General features: G+C 40.3%; 1 protein-coding gene across 6 annotated transcripts in view; it reads right to left on the reverse strand.

Moving 5' to 3' along the window:
• dst (dystonin) overlaps window positions 1–16,542 on the reverse strand; it is a 118,434-nt gene that overhangs the window by 49,051 nt on the left and 52,841 nt on the right. For all 6 annotated transcript variants that reach the window (XM_030070442.1, XM_030070441.1, XM_030070439.1 and 3 more), the window contains exons 36-40: window positions 9,371–9,517; window positions 8,399–8,487; window positions 8,177–8,285; window positions 427–579; window positions 82–315 (exon numbers count right to left, since the gene is read on the reverse strand). In XM_030070442.1, coding sequence (XP_029926302.1) covers window positions 82–315; window positions 427–579; window positions 8,177–8,285; window positions 8,399–8,487; window positions 9,371–9,517 — 732 coding nt within the window. The remainder of the gene's footprint in view (window positions 1–81; window positions 316–426; window positions 580–8,176; window positions 8,286–8,398; window positions 8,488–9,370; window positions 9,518–16,542) is intronic.

The following is a 16,542-nucleotide window of genomic DNA, read 5'->3' on the forward strand; positions in this document are numbered from 1 at the left end:
ATTTTCCTTTTAGTTATGATAAAAATTCTACTTGAATTACATGGTTTTACAGACACTTAGGGAGGTAATATGGTGTCTAACCTTCTCACTCTCCTGTTTTATAGCTGTGGTTACAACTTTCTCTAAGTCTTTCCTGGACTCCTCGGCCCGCTGGTTGATGAGCTTGGCTTTGTTCTTGGCCTCCTCCAACTTGTTCTCAATGACAGCAATTTGTTCTGGCATCAGCTTGCTCCGATTCTCCTCCAGAAACTTTTTAGTGCTGGTGATGACCTCATTCAAGGCACTGGCATTTGTCAGTACGTCTTTTTGCAGAGCCTTGAGATTGGACAGGCACAAAGCATTATGAGTTTTAGGTGTGCTGAATAAAACAGTGTTTAATTGTACCTTTGTATCTAGACTGTCAAAGCAAACTAGTTCATATCACACCTGATGCTCTTGCTGGTACTGCTGCAGGTCTTGAACACTCTCTGTGCGGTCAGCCTGGTTCTGATGACCAATCAGGCGGTTCTCCGTCAGGGTAAGGCTATCACATAATTCCTCCAACTTGTCCGAAAACTCCCTGTGTTTCTCCAATACACACTGCACAAGAAAAAACACCAAGTTAATATCATCCCAAAAAGTAAGCCAACACATAAAATACAACACACACATATGAATTCCTCAAACATTCAACAGAATTAACATAAAATCATTTTCTTCTTATGATCTTTGGCAGCTCAGTCAATATTTGTGAAGATGAACGCCTATGAAACAGCTAAAAACAGAGCAAGCCAAGCTCTATCTAAAGATATCAAATCAGCAAGACACAAAGCCTGCCTTACTGTGGGCTTACAATGTTACCAAGACAAACATGCAAATTCTGTTCATAATAAAGTTCCCTTTAATATAAGACCACAGTGAACCCTGTATGCTGTAAACATGCTTGTCATTGACCAAATTGGTGTCTTTATACAGTAATAAGCACAGCGGCATGTGATGGCAAGTGTGTTAGTATTAATGTTGTGGGTGAAAGCGTTCCAATAAAGAGGGTGCATTTTGTCCACTGTTAATTGCTCACTGGTGTCTTGAGGCCTGTAGAACACAACCAGTAGAAAGGTTAGTCTGCAGCAGTGATTAAGGACATTAACATGCAATACTATCATTTTTCCTTCACATTTAGACATGAACAGTGAAGTCCCAAGTCTGATAAATGGAAATGAAAGGCATTCAAACTCTGATGATATCTTACACACACAGAAATACTGTTAAATTGGGGAAAACATATTCATCGCCGTTAAGTGTAATTTTCCAGTTTAAATCCAAAAATAGAAACATGGAATGTCAATATTTGCAGATAATAAATGGAATATTATTGCCAAATATTTAATTCTTCTTCCATATGTTCCATGAGGTTCAGATGGATAACTCAAATCTAAAATGTGTGTATCAAGTATTCTAACTCAAAGTAAATAAATCATTGTATATATTTTAATAAATTATTATATTATGGAAGCATTTAACTGTAAAACATTTAATTACATCTAAAAATGAGGTATGTAATGTTGATGAAATGACCTGAATTTGGCCTGATGGTGGTGCAAGAGGAAAGATCATGGGATCACAAAAATCAACAGGGTTCCTCCAGTAAGGGTCATGAATGTGCACAGCAAAAAATCCGGGATTTCATTGATTTGGGGATATAATTAGAAATTCTTACCAACGTGGCTCATAAAATCGACATGCATTATGAGCATCCAATCTTCACTTAAATTTTTGTTTAACAAGCAAAGCACACATGTAAAGCTGGATTTATTCAAGGAGGCATCTATGTTGGAGCATGTCCACATGCAGACCTTCTGCTGACTTTCCCTGTCCCTGGTGTCCAGGAGGCAGTCCAGGGTTTGCCTCTGGGTGACCAGCCTCTCTGTCTGGTCCCTTAATGTCCGCTGAGTGCTGCTCAGCAACTTGAGGAGATGACTGCTTTGGGCTGGGCTTAAGAACTGGGTGTGCTCAGATATAAAACACTGGATATCAAATGTAAGGTCCTCCAACTTGGGCCGAGCTACTTGAAGTACATTGTCCTCCATGTCCTGGAATAATAGAGGACATCATGGAGTCACACTGTATGAGCCATTGACATTAATGGGCTGTGAATTTGGTCACTGTAAAATATATTTACATCAGCTGGATTCATGAGGTACCTTGTTCTGCTGAATCATATGTTTCAGAGTGTCCAGATCACATGTGTTTAGCAGATCCAAGTCCCACATCTCAGAGTTGTTTTGGATGCAGATGGCTAGTTCAGCAAGATCACTGAGATGCTTCTGGTATTTTGACTCCAAATGCGCCTACAGTTGCATGGAGAATAGGTATAATGATGGCACAACTGTCACATCTGTATTCTAATTAATAACCACAAACAGTCAACACTGACCTTCTCTGTTTCCATTGCCTGAATTAGTGAGTGATTCCTTTCTGCACACAGTTGGCAAACAGCAGTAAAATTTGGTTTCAGTTGCACAAAGGCTGAAGCCAAATCTTGGTGGATTTGTGTAGGAATGTTCTCATAAACAGAGTTTAATAGCTGTTCGGCTCTTTCCAGATCTGATGTAAGAATACCAGCCAGTCTAGAAAGTTGGGAGTCCAGGGACTAGAAATATGTAAAAGAAATGTTAAAATACGGCAAATATGAAAATGATTATTAAATATAAATGCTACAGGTGACACAAATCATGAATGTCTCCATAAATAGCTTTGGATTGTTATACAGTTTCTGACCTGACATTCTTTTAGTTGGCTCTGTAGTTCCTCCATGTTATTACTGAGGGGTGCTTGGATTAAAAGGTCATTCCTGACATCATCTAAGACATCAGCATGATCCTGTAGTCTGCCAACACACTCCAAATAATCCTGGATGGAGTACAGCTGTAGAAAATATATAAATAGCAGAAGAGTGGGATAGAAGTAACTGATACCATGTCAAAATAAGTGAAGGGAAAGCTTAACAGTGGGGGAAAAAAGTTACCATCTTATTGACCTCCTCGGCTTTGCAGACATCTGAGTTAGCAGCCATCTGACTAGATGATAGCTGGCTGGTTATAGTGTTGTCACACAGATCTGAGTTATCTTCTTTTGTCCCATCACCTTCCTCCTCTGAGCTCTCCTCCTTGATGCTCTCCAGGGTGTGGTGTCTGTCCTCATGAGAATCAACCCCCAGGGCACTACTCAGGGTCTCCATCACATCCTGAAACACTGAAGGGTCTTGGTTCGATGACACTCTCTTAAGAACCTGCAGTAGTTGCAGCTGGATGTTTCCAACGTCAGACTGCTCTGTGTTTTCATGGACCTTTTCTTCCTGGGTCACTAGAGTTTGGTTTCCGATTTCTTTGCTCTTTGAACTTGAAACTTGCTTCAGCAAATCCATGAGAAGGTCAGGATGACTGCTCTCCACAAGGCTGTGCGTTGTGTCTCTATCGTCAAAGCTACCTCTGTCTGAGGTCTGTGGTGCATTTTGGACCATAGTGACTATAGTTTCATTGTTTTGAGTTTCTGTCTTTTGCAAGTTATCTACTTTATCCCCCTCGGTATTCTTTTCCCCCTGCTCATTTAGATCAGCCTTTACAGCATTAGAAAACACTGATGGAGCTGGAGAGGCTCTATCAGATTCAATGGAGTTGTGTGACAGTAAATCAGTAGCTACCTGGGGATCATCAATAGAACAAACATCTAATTTATTTCCATCTGGGGGGATATCTAATGCTAACTCTAGTTCCATTATGTTTACAGACTGCCCTAAATTCTTGTCTGTAGCTGCGGGCGGGGTTGGACAGGAGACCATTTCAGCAATCCCTGCATTGTGTTCACTATCACTTGCCCCTACTGTCAGTGTGGTTCCAGACTCAGAGATCTGCTCAATATCACTGGTGACTTTGAAAATGCCCGTGAGTTGCCTCTCTGGGGAAAGCTCATGGTCAATGTCCACACTTGATTCAGCGTCACCTGCAGCACTATCCTCTGAACCTAACAAATTGTTACTAGTCACTGTTGGCTCTGGAGAAACTCTGATGGTAGGTGAAACAAAATGGTCTGAATCTTCTATATCACAACTGTTACGGTAAACATTATTTGTTGTTGTACTGACTGCACTTGAAACATTAGGTAATTGAGAAGGCTGGTGCAACTGTTGCAGAGATCTCTCACAAACAAGGGCACTCTGGCCATTTTGAGAGGATTTTGGCTCAGTTTCAATGCTGAAATCCCCTTCTGATTGCAGTACTGATTGCTGAAGTAATGTAATTTCACTGACATCTACTATGACACTGTTCTCATAGTGACTATTTTCCCCAGAACCTGATATACCTGCATTTTCAGAAAATGAGTAATCTGTACTCTGAGATGCCTGAACAGCACTTAACACGCTCTCCACTCTAGTTTCCTCAGACAACACATCACTTTGCAATGACGACATACCTGAGTCATTCAAAACACTCTCCATTCTAGTTTCCCCAGACAGCACCTCACTATGTGATGACTTAAAGCCTGAGTCACTCTGAACAAGACTAACAGTCTGGTTCTCCTCTTGGGCATGATATCCACAACTGAGAAAATCTTCATTCATCGGTAAGCTGTCAGCTTCACAAGACTGATGAGTATACGTGACACAATGATTTTCAGTTGTGCCTTCTGGGGCTCCATCAATCAGGTCAGGTGAATTTGATTGGGATGGTGGTGTGGGGTTTTCAATCACAGCACCACATTCACTGTCCTTATCTGTCAGCTGGTTATTGATTAAGACCTGTGTGTCACAATCTTCAGTCAGTAAAGATGTTCCATCAGTTTGAGGAATATAGTCTTCAGTGACCTGATTCCCTAAGATGGATGAGCTTTTTTGACTGCAGGCAGGCTCATGGCTAATTATTGAGGGAATTACAGGATGTACATAATCGCTCATCTCTACATTTCCTCCTGTGTCCCAATCTACCGCTGTATGTCCATTCTCCCTCTGAGTCTTTTTATCATCTATCTGCTCATCAGTGAGATCAAGCACCATGATAGCAACCTTACTCTCCGTTTGCGCCTGCAATGTGCTTTCAGTCTCATTTATACTGATCAGTCCCAGACTGTGGTAATCAGAGATGCAATGGCTACACTTTTTTTCAGGGTAAATGACACCTTTGGGCATTTGGTCTGAGTTCAGGATTTTGTCAACAAATTCATCACTAACTAATCCAGACTGCAGTGCCTCACTGATACTAATGATGCTGCCAGACCTCGAGTCATACACACCATCCAGCAGTTTCTGCTGTTCCATAATACACAAGGCAGTGTTCGAGGATATGGATCCATTTGACACTGACTGTCTGAGGACAGACACAGTGGCCTCGTCATCCCTTATGACATCTCTTTTTCCATTTAATTGTAGAGTAAGCAGCTCCAATGCTGTCTTCTCATCAACTAAGCCCTTATTGAGCGCTGCCTCCAGGTCATAGCGTTTCCCAGAGGTGACATCCAAAATGCCCCCCTCCTCCACTTGCTCTTTCAGAAGATGAATAGCATAATCCTGTTCATTATCCTCATCCCACAAATCCTCAGTGCATTCAAATTCTGTGGCCATATCATAGGTATCTCTTGATTCACCACACAGGGAATCTGGATTTATGTGTGGCTGCGTTTGATGACAAGAATTTTCTGCCAGTGTCAGATTCTTGGATTTAGATACCCTTGTGGGTGAGCCAACATTTGTGTTATTCACAGAGCATGAAGTGGGAAGGACTGAGGTCTCTGGAGTGGTTGGAATATCCAGACCTCCACTCAAAGCCTCTCCAGCTTCAATATTTAAACCATTTGCTGGAGTATATTTTTCAGAGTCACCAGCGTTTGTGCAATTTGTGTTCTCTTGAAACAAAAATATGTCTGTTGTATCAGAAAGTGTAGTGTCCCTTGCAAAGTTTTCATCTACTGGAGCTGCCTTGACAGAATTTTGTTGTGCCATCTTATCATTAGCACAGATTTCCTCATCAGAGGTGACCTCATTCCCAAGAGAATGAAAATCCTGTGAAAAAAATTCTTGTTTGTTTTTCATTATTTCATCTGTTTCTTCATTAATGCACAAAGGCATCTCTAAATCAACCTCTTCTGGAAGATCATCACTATTTGAGGTGAGACAAGTAAAATTTTCATCCCTGCTTCCAAAAATGACTGAATCTTCAATGAAAAATTTAGCCATTTTAGACATCTGTCTATCAAGTATTAGCAATCTTTGTCCTGACGCAGGGTCCACATAGCTGTTCATCATGAGATAAGAGATGAATAACTGCCTTGCCTCTGTAGGTGAAGGGCTGTTAATATCCCTGTCCCCAACCTCTAAACCATCTGTGGCATGATGGCATCCATCAAGTGTAAGCTCTTTAAACATGAGCCAAGATGAAAACTTTGCATTAAGCTGATAAACATCTGGAAACCCATCAGGAAATTCTATAGTTTTCAACACCTCAGCAGTATGAGCATCAATGAAACCATTTTCGATAGCAGAAGCAATGTCCACTACCTCTGAATTTTCTGGTATGTAAAAGGCTGCTATATTTTGCTGATTACTAAGCAGCTGGCTGGTAAACTCATTGGTGATGGTTTGATGATCATGCTGCAACAAGGTGGACACAGTGAGAAGCTCCCCAGAGTGAGGCAGAGTAAGTCCCATAAACTCCATCTGTTTTCCAAGCACTATGAGTGTACTGCTACATCTCACCAAGTCACACTGAACAGCTTCATCTACCATTAGGCTCTCCCCTTTCTGGAGGTTCACAATGCAGCTTAATTCAGTCTGTGGACTCAGAAATGCACTTTGAGAATCCTGATTACTAATGTCCTCTGACAGGGCTTCCTTAACACTGAATTTCTGGACTGTTTTGGGGTCAGTAGTCCCACTTACATCTGTCTGAGAAGAAGGCAGCCCACAAACGGTCTCCTGGTCAATTAAACCATTATGAAAAGCCCTCAGTACGCTAATATCTCTCCCTGATTTTGGTGATGTGTCTCTATTTAGGCCCTTTAATATCAGTCTACTCTCCTCAGTGGTGGGATCAGTAATATTCTGGCACATCTTCTGCCTCTGAAGAACCATTAAATACACAGATGCAGGTATCAAACCACGCTGAAATGCACTTTCCAAGGTCACTGCATCCCCCGTATAGCATGCCTTCATTCCATCAGTGACTTGTTGGATCTCTATCATTTTGATGACCAGATGTTCAGGGATTCCACTTTCTCTAACTGCTGCTATTTCAGAGAGAGGCACAGAGGAGAAATTTGTATTCTGTATGCACTTGCTTGTCTCATTCAGCTCCTGCAATTGGTTGAGTTTAGACTTATGAGTAAGATCTTGTTTGAGGGCATCATCCGAGTCCTGACACACATGGAGCTCAGGCTGAGAGAGGTCAGAGGTTATAGGCCAGGCCTCTGGGTGAGTAATCCCAGTCATGGGTTCAATCAGTGTGGAGTGCACTGCTCCACTCCCCAGCTCACCAATGGCATCAATGGTTTCAAAACCCTATGGAAAATGAAAATACAAGAAGTTAATGCACTGACTGAAAATGGGATTTCAATGGTAAAATTTGCATTATTTATGTAAAATACGTAATTCAAATTCAACAGTATTCAAAACCAAGGCAAAACTTGTACTCACCACTTCACAAATGTGCATGTTAAGAGATCATGTGCACAAGTGCAAGACTGCGTCAGGGTTGTAACAGCAGATTGAAGTACACAATGTTAAAAGCTAACATGCATCTGTGAATGCAATCTCCAGCATGTTCCAAAAAAGAGAGCAAGTTAGACATCACATGAGAAGCACTGCAAATTTGCCAGTTTAAGTGTAACATAATTCAAGCACATGGCTTCAGTCGTGATGGTGAATTGTGAGAATGAAATCGGATGGTGTAGGCACTAAGCATGTTTACAGCATACGCAGATTTTCTGGGGTCAAAAACCTGTTGTGCTCTATAAAAACTGTCCATAAGTGATCCAGTATTATAAATGAATACAGAGTCACAAGAGAAAACCTCTCACACCGTGCTAGAGATAAGACAGACACAAAAGGTTAGTCATGCAACTGAACACTGGGTGGCACTTGTTCCCTTTTGACCACAACATAAAATACAAACACAATCCATCCCACTGAACAAACAGCCCAGTATCCAACCTGCTCTGCAGAGGGCGCCTGATCTGCACAATGTTGGGAGAGATCACTGTAAGCCTGATTGAGCGCCTTCAGCTGCTCCTGGGCCTTCTCCTTTTCCTCCGCAGTCATTCTGCAACACATGATACACAGTATGAACCTTTAGCCTTTGATACACAGTATGAGCCTTTAGCCTTTAACAGTGGGTAAAGTGTTATACATCTTAAACATAATGGCTTGACATACTTATCACTGTGTTTGTTGAGCATCGTTTGTGTGGCCCTGACTGCTTCTGCAATTTGTTCCTTCTTAGTTACAATCTCCTCAACTGACACCTGGAATGTAAGTGGTCAGTACATTAATACTGCATATATGGCTTGAATACACACACACACACATACAACACCCATGCAGAGAGCATTTGAATTAGAATAAAAATATATATTTAGGTCAAACAAAGACAGTTCAGAAAAAAAAAATCAGATTTTATCATTTCCGTTGTTAACCCTAATAATAAGGTTAATGGATTATTTAATGTATAAACACAGATTTTCATAATATGGCAAAACATTATCTAAGAAAAAAATGACAGCATGATGTAGTGTCACTATGATAACAAGGCAAGGCAAGGCAAGTATTCAAAGATGGATAGGGAGAGATATTAACATATGCCATTGGGAAGATGCACTTTATTTTATTCTGCGATATATATTTTTAAGGGACAGTGCACGTTAATCAGCATTACTCTACTGCCCTTGTGCCTTTGTTAGCCATCTGGTTTCTTAAGCACTATCCATTGGCATGTATGATAAAAGAGACAATGGGAAATGTTGGTATTTATTCAAGGTGTGATCTGTGATGAAGTTGTTCTGAAATAAAAGTGCTTGTGCAACTGTTGACTTCGGAGGTAATATTTAGTGTACTGTGGGTGATGATGTGAACCATGGCCTCATGTGCTGGGTTATCAGGGGACTTTATAAACTCATCAAAACATATAATTTATTCTGTACATGTGACTTTTGTGCAGTAAATAAATAAGAAAGTAGGTATTGTTGTTTTTTTTTATTAAAAGGCATTCATACTCTGACAGTCAGAGGCAACACTTGATTAAAAAAATGTACTCTTGAACAGTAATACCTCTCTATTATGCATAGTAAATTGGTCAATATATAACAACAGGACATACCATAAACAAAGTAACCAACACATAATATTTACCTGGGGCTTATTAGAGGCTTCTGTGTTGGCGTTACCATCTGTCAAAGCTTTGCCATCATTGTTCAGGTTCTGTTTCACATTGGACATCCAGTGCAATAGCTTGCTAACTTTATCACCATGTTCTTTCTTCTCCTCATCGACCGATCTCTAAAATTTGAACAAAAACTTGCTTTCAACATGCCTGATATTTTGTCAGAATTGATCACAGAACACCAAATTAAAGATATTACATATAAGGGACACATAAATAATGGGCTCAGTGACCTGTTCAGAATCAGACAAAAACCATCTGCACCAGAACCACAGAACACTATCAGCTGCATCGCCTTGAGTTAAATGTGTTTATAGAATGATGGCAAATATTTAGATGAAATTAAGACAGGAAATCTGAAAATATGTTCTTAGGTACTGAAGTATGCCCCTATTTTTACAAAAGTAAAAGCCAAGTTACTACATAGGTGAAGAAAAACTGATGTACCCCCACTTGTTATGCACAATATATTTACAGTTGATTATAGGTCCAAACATAATGAAATGTTGACTTGGCTCCAACACTATGAGCTTTTGCAGCCTCCAGCAGCCTTAACCCGGTGTGGCAGTCGTAGATACTTCGTTCAAGTGCCTCTTTGAATGAGATTCTTCTCTTGGTCTTTGGACATGTGATGCTTTTGGTGTGTGACTTTTCATCTTTCAGTACTGTGGCAGTGCCTTTGTCAATAAGGCAGCTCTGAATGACTTCCTCGAGTGACACTCGGTCATGAGTCTCAGGGTTTATCAATCCTCCAGTCAGGAGCTGGAACTCAAGGCAGCGGAGACCTACATCCTTTGGCATGAGATTTTCCTGGACAGCCTGCGCAACAGATAAAGTCTTTGCTGTCCTGGGCTGAATGATACCATGATATGCCTGCTCATACTGCTGGAGCTCATGAGCAAATGACTCATCCAGTAGACCTCTTCGTAAAGCGTCTGTGATTGGAGCTTTCTCCCCAGAAGAGGGATCACAGATGCCTCCAGTGCAAGCCTGGGCCTGCAACAGCGTAAGGGCAGTAGCTTTGTCGATGAGGCTCTGCTGAAGAGCTTGAAGAACTGACAAGCGCTTCCTCTGAGCAACATCCCAGAGACCAGCAATAGGACTGTTAACATCCTCTACCACAACCATTCTTGAAAATATGAGGTCTGCAAGCTCATAGATACTGAGGAGCCCGCTGTGATAGTTCTCAAGCTCTGATGTCTCAAGAAACCTTTGACTTAGAGCAGCCTCAATACAAAGCTGCCGGCCACTTTTGAGGTCAACAATGATGTGCAATGGACTTCCACTGACATCAGCAATGGCCTGTTCTTGCCATTCACTGTCCTGCTGTGATAGAAACAGATATGTCCACTTGTCAATGTGTTTTGCCTTGTAGGCTTCATAGGCTGACATTTCCATGCCACAGCTACTGTTGACAACAGACACAGTATGAGAACTCCTGGGAGAGACACTTGATAGATGTCTGTCACCCAGTGGGAAAAGATAGACACCACCATCAATATCATAAACACAAGCATTCAGCATGTCACGGTAATATGTTTTCTGCCCAGTGACAGGGTTGTGAAAGCCTTTGGGGTTACTGAATGGATCATAAAGACTCTTTAGGGTGTCTCTGTTCAAGAGACCCTGATCAAAAGCAATGTTAGCCGGCACTTTAACACCAATGTCTGGGCATATTATTCCTCCAGTGGCTATCTGCACTTCAAGAATTTTCTTCCCTTTGTATCTATCAAGAATCCTTTCTTCCATTGCCTGAAACACAGACAGCTTCTTGCTACCATGGACATAGCCGCTCACTGCTTTCTCAGCATGCATCAGTTTATCTTTCAGATCGCCCTCTAGAATACGTCTCTCCACAGCATCTAGAACTGAGTGTGTTTTTCCCATGGCCAGATCTACAATGCCACCAGTTTCAGCCTGAGCCTCCAGAAACTCAATGGCATAAGTCCTTGCTAAGAAGCCTTCCTCGGCAGCTTCTAAGAACGATATCTTTTTCTTACTTGACTCCAAGTACAACCCAGCAATAGTAGTTGGTTTGCTGAGGAATGGAGCAAGGGATTCTTGTACCTCTTCCACTGTGGTGAGGCCCATTTCTAACTTATGCAAAATTTCTTCACTCAACAGCTTAGTTTTGATTAATGTTTCAATGCTTATATTGCCTTGGAAACCTGGGAGTTTTAGTGAGATCCAAGAGGAATCAAGCACACTCAGCTTTTCCAAACTGTCTGATGTGCTCTGATTCATTGAGTTTGCAAAATAAGATACTTTAGTTTGCATGTCCATGGACTGACAGGATCCTGTGTTAGAGATGCTGTATGCTTGACTTGGCCCTCTCTCTGTTGTCTCATACAGAGACATGTATCTATGTGTTGCCATAGTCATGGAGGGATCGGTTTTGACTTGGCCTTTGTAAATTATATTCTGTGTGTCTTTTTGTTGGAGAGTGGTAGTTTGAGGAGCAGAGTGACTCAAAGCTTTGTTCATGGCTGAATCCTGGTGAAGGCTGGGAATAATTTCCTTTTTGTCTTGTTTCACTTTATTCAGTTCTTCTAGTATATATCCTTTCTCCATTGATGTCATCTGTAGATACAAGATTAGAATAACCTCAGATTGAATTTGGAAAAGGAAAATTGATCTCTTACTCTTTTCCTATAAGATTATTACATGTACAAATGGATATTTTAATTGCCATTGAAAATGTGTCATTATAATGTGTAATTAATTTGAAAAATAAATGGTGCTACATTTAACTACATTCAATAATAACTGTGTCATTACCTCTGTGCACACTTTGATTTTGACCTCATCCTCTAGCTTGGATTTTGCACCTTCGTATGATGGCACAATCTTCTTTTCAGTCTTCAACATGACCTCCAGCTTCAAAAGTTTTTCTTGAAGACTTTTGACATCGTTGACGTAGGACACAATCTGTTCATTGAGGGACTGTGCTTCTTTTTCCTTTATTGTCAGTTTCTGTTCACCCTCTCTTAACATCTGTTTAAGCTTAGTCAACTCCTTTGAGTGTTCATTGTTCAGGCTTTCTAGATGACTAATGTTTGAGTTAAGTTTCATTTTGTCTTCTTCAAGCTGAATAATATGTGATTGAGCCTTTGAGAGGTCATGGTTGAGCACGGCTCTTTCTTGTTGTAGTTTGTCCATTTTAATTTGCACCTGTTGTGACTGTTGGTTGGCTTCTTGCTTTAATTTCAACATGCTCTGTTGTGATGTTTTAATGTGTTCGACTTCTTGTTTTAAATACTTATTTTCTGCTGGTATCATTCCCTTCTTCTCACTTTCAAATGTGATTTCAGATTGCTGTAAAAGGAGGTTTTGCTCTATTTCACTCTTCATTAATGATAACTGTCTCTCAAAGCCCTTCTTCTGAAGTTCTAGTTTACTTTTCAATTCCTCTAGCATTTGCTTGCAATTCTTAAGTTGTTCTTCCAGTTGTTGGGACCTCTGTTGAACATCTGAATTTTCTTTTTGTTTTTGCCTTACTTCCCCTTGGGCTTGGTCTAGCCTTTCTTTCAGTATTGCAACTTCAGATCCTAAGGAAATGATTTTCTCTTGTGCTTCGGGTCTCTCTCTCTGAAGAGTTGTGATTTCTTGTGTCCACTCTGATGGGGACAGAATTGCTTTCACTGTTGGCTCATTCTTTTGGAGTTCAGTCTCAAGCTCCACTATTTTTGACTCTTTGACTTTCCTTTCTTGAGTCTCTTTAGCCAAATCATCTTTTGCTCTTTTTAGATCATTGCTCAGCTCTATAAGTTGAACATTCATGTAATCTGATTTCTTTTCTACTGCTTTCTTGTCACTCTGAAGAGCAGTTACCTCCTCTTTTAGATTTGTTGCCATTTTCTCTGAGCTTCCCGTTACTCTCTTCATACTCTGCTTACATTTCAAGAGCTCAACCTCTAATGCCCTCACTTTACTGAGATATTTTTGACTCTCAGTTGATTCTTTTTGCAGGTCTGTGGTTGTTTTCTTTAGCATTATGTTCAAGTCATTAACCTCAGCCTTTTGCATGTGGACTTTCTGATTGGCCAAATTTCTATCAGCACACACCAACTTAAGCTCTGATTTAAGACTCATTATTTCTTTTTCATAAGTAGCGATATTTGAGCTTAGTATTTCGTTTTTGTGCTGCAGTTCAGCTGTTTTCTTTACCTCCTCATTGTAATCCCGTAGTTTAATTTGAAGTTCATGAGTTGCCAGAGATTTCTTCAGCAGTTCCTCTTCAACAATTCTAATCTGTGATTTGGTGGCCTCCACCTGAGACTCTAAGATTTTTATTTTCTGATCTTTGCTGCCAATTTCTGCTGTCACCTGATCAAGTTGAGCTCTTATATTCTTCATGTTCTTTTCCATCTCAGTATTAATCCTTGTCAGCTCCTCTACTTGCTTCTGTGATTGAGCAGCTATTAAACTACTTTTTTGAAGCTCAGCTTCAAGGTTTTTGCATTTGAGTTGAGTCTCTTGCTCAGATTTGTTCTTTATAGTATTTTCTTCCTTAGCCTTTTGAAGCTGCTGTTTCCAGCTCTCGGTCTCACTTTTTAAGGATCTAACCTTTTGTTCAGAGAATGATTTATCCTGTTGCAATGACTCAGTATTCATCTGAAGACCCTTTATATCACTGTCCATTAACATGTTGGCTCTTGTGAGCTCATTGTTTTTGAATTTCAGCTGATCTATTTCTGCCTGTTTGGAGGAGAGCTCCTCCTCTAAGATATGCATCCTGTGACTGTTTTCCTGCTCTAAAGAGGTCTTCTTAAGTAGTTCACCTTTGGCAATCTTCAGCTGCTCTTGGACGCCTTCAACTTCAGTATTATGGAAAATGGCCTTTTGTTCCAAGGAAGACTTAACCCTCTGCAGAGATCTGATCTGCTCTTGGAGCTCATAGATTGATTTTTTCATGTCCAGTGTTTCCTGTCTCAGCTCCTCTGATTTTTGTCTCATGCTGCTTCTTTCAGATTCCATGTCCACCTGAAGTTTCTTCAGTCTATCATTGTTATCATCCAATAGCTCTTTAAAACTCTGTGCTTTCTCCTCAGCCATTTCAGCTCTTTTATTAATCATGGTTAGTTCCTCAAGTGAGTGTTGCAGGACATCTACATCCACTCTGTTGCTTTCTTTAAGTGTAGCTGACGGTGGCTCACTATGAACTACCAGATCACTTTCCATGGCATGATCTTGGCTCGGCAACTCTGCCTCAGTATCCTCCTTAGTCTTGAGTTTTGAAAGTGTGTCACTGTGTTCCTCATTATCTTGGACCTCATTATCGTTCCTCAGTAAGTCGTCTCCTAGACTTTTCTTGGGCAAGGAGGGGGAACTACCCTCTTGTAAAGACCTCTTTGCTTCTGATTGCTGAATTAATTGTCGTGTGTGACTTAATTCATGTTCAGCAGCAGCTTTGTCTTTCACTGCTAACTCCAGCTTGGTGTGATACTGGTGAATATCATGCTCAACCTTTGACTTTTGGAAGATTAGACTGTCAATAGTCCTCTGTTGTATTTGTACTTCTCCTTCCAGCTTTTCCAACTGGGTTTCTTTTGCAATCAGCTCATCCCCCAGTTCACGTACTCGTTGATGAAGTTGGCTAATCTCTATTTCCCCTGCAGCCCTTTGGAGCTCCAAGCCCTCTGTCCTTTTTGCATGCTCTGCTCTTTCAAAAGCCTTTTTGTTCTAAAATGTAAAAAATATGTTATCCAGTATTTACATGTTAAATATGAATATGTGAGAAAATGAGGTGCACCAATTATTACTTCCCCTCACCAGCAGCAGCATTGCAGCAGAGTTTAGCAGTCTCTCCAGGTATTTGCAGTTTCACAACTGCAAGATGCTTTTTAACATTATCACCATTTACCCACAAACACTGCAAGGGGTTTAAAAATGCACAGTCTCCACTTCTTAATGTGCAGAGCCCTTCTGATCATAAAAAATGCCAAGGCCCATTACTTTTACACATTTTCATCATGATATGCAAATAAATGGCCTGAGGAAAGCAGTTCCCAAAGACCAGGTGATTGCTCATTTGTCCTTTAGGCCACAACTTAAATTAATCCTTGTCCTTATCAGCAACAGCTCAAGGGAATACCTGTTTATATCAACATAAAATAAAATGCTGCGCAAACCCAGGAGAGACTTTAATTTCCCTTCAGAAATGTCAACATGAAAAAGTAGTTCTGCCAGAGAGACTAGAGAGCTTCCTCCTCAAAGCAAATAACCACCACACACAATAATGAGGCACGGGCATGCATACATCTTTTTTCCCCTATTTGCTTCTTCTGAGCAAAGAAGCAAATATCTTTATTCATGATCGAATGACTATCAATTCTGAGAAAAATATGACCATTTTTGTAAGGCAGAGCCTTGAATGGAAAAGTAATCTCTGTTCAAGGTGACTGAATTATAGAGAAGGCTTTCAGAATGGATGTATCATTGCTATGGAGATAGTGAGTGAAAGTCATTAGTTGGGGAAGTGCTGAAAAAAAAATCCTTTTCTCTTCCTTCTTACTTTTTTTTGTTTATTTTGTTTTGTTTGTTTGTTGTTAAAATTTTTGGTCATTTTTGCCTTTAATTGATAGCGGACAGTGGTGATAGACAGAAAAAACTGTGAGAAAAACAGCGTGCAACAAAAGTCCCAGGCTGAAAGCCAGAACATTGCAGTTACATGACATGCATCTCAGCCAACTGAGCCACCAGAAGACCCACTTTTTTTTTTTATTTTTGATGCTTTACAACCATTATAAATATCATTTTATTTGACTTAATGTTTCTGGAAGTATCATCCTGACTGTCACTCCCACCCATAAAAACAAAAAAAATGTAAACAGGTACAAGAACTCAAGTAAGTGTGCTATTTACATTATATTACAATGCATGACTCCTGATAACGTAAACTATCTTGACCCTTAAAATAAGAAGATATAAAAGCATGGCAAGATAATGTAAAACATATCAAACAGCGTAAAATATGTGCCCAAATCCCAAAATAAACCCTTGCAAAAATGGAAAATATGCTGCTTAAAGTTGAACAGAGACTGGAATGTGGGCCATGTATAATCAAATCAAATACAATCACATCAAATATGGACATAATTTAGAGGTGAGTCTGCATGGTTCATATTTCTGTCAGACCAAC

Source organism: Myripristis murdjan, chromosome 15 (assembly GCF_902150065.1).
Source record: "Myripristis murdjan chromosome 15, fMyrMur1.1, whole genome shotgun sequence".
Classification (NCBI taxonomy): Eukaryota; Metazoa; Chordata; class Actinopteri; order Holocentriformes; family Holocentridae; genus Myripristis; species Myripristis murdjan.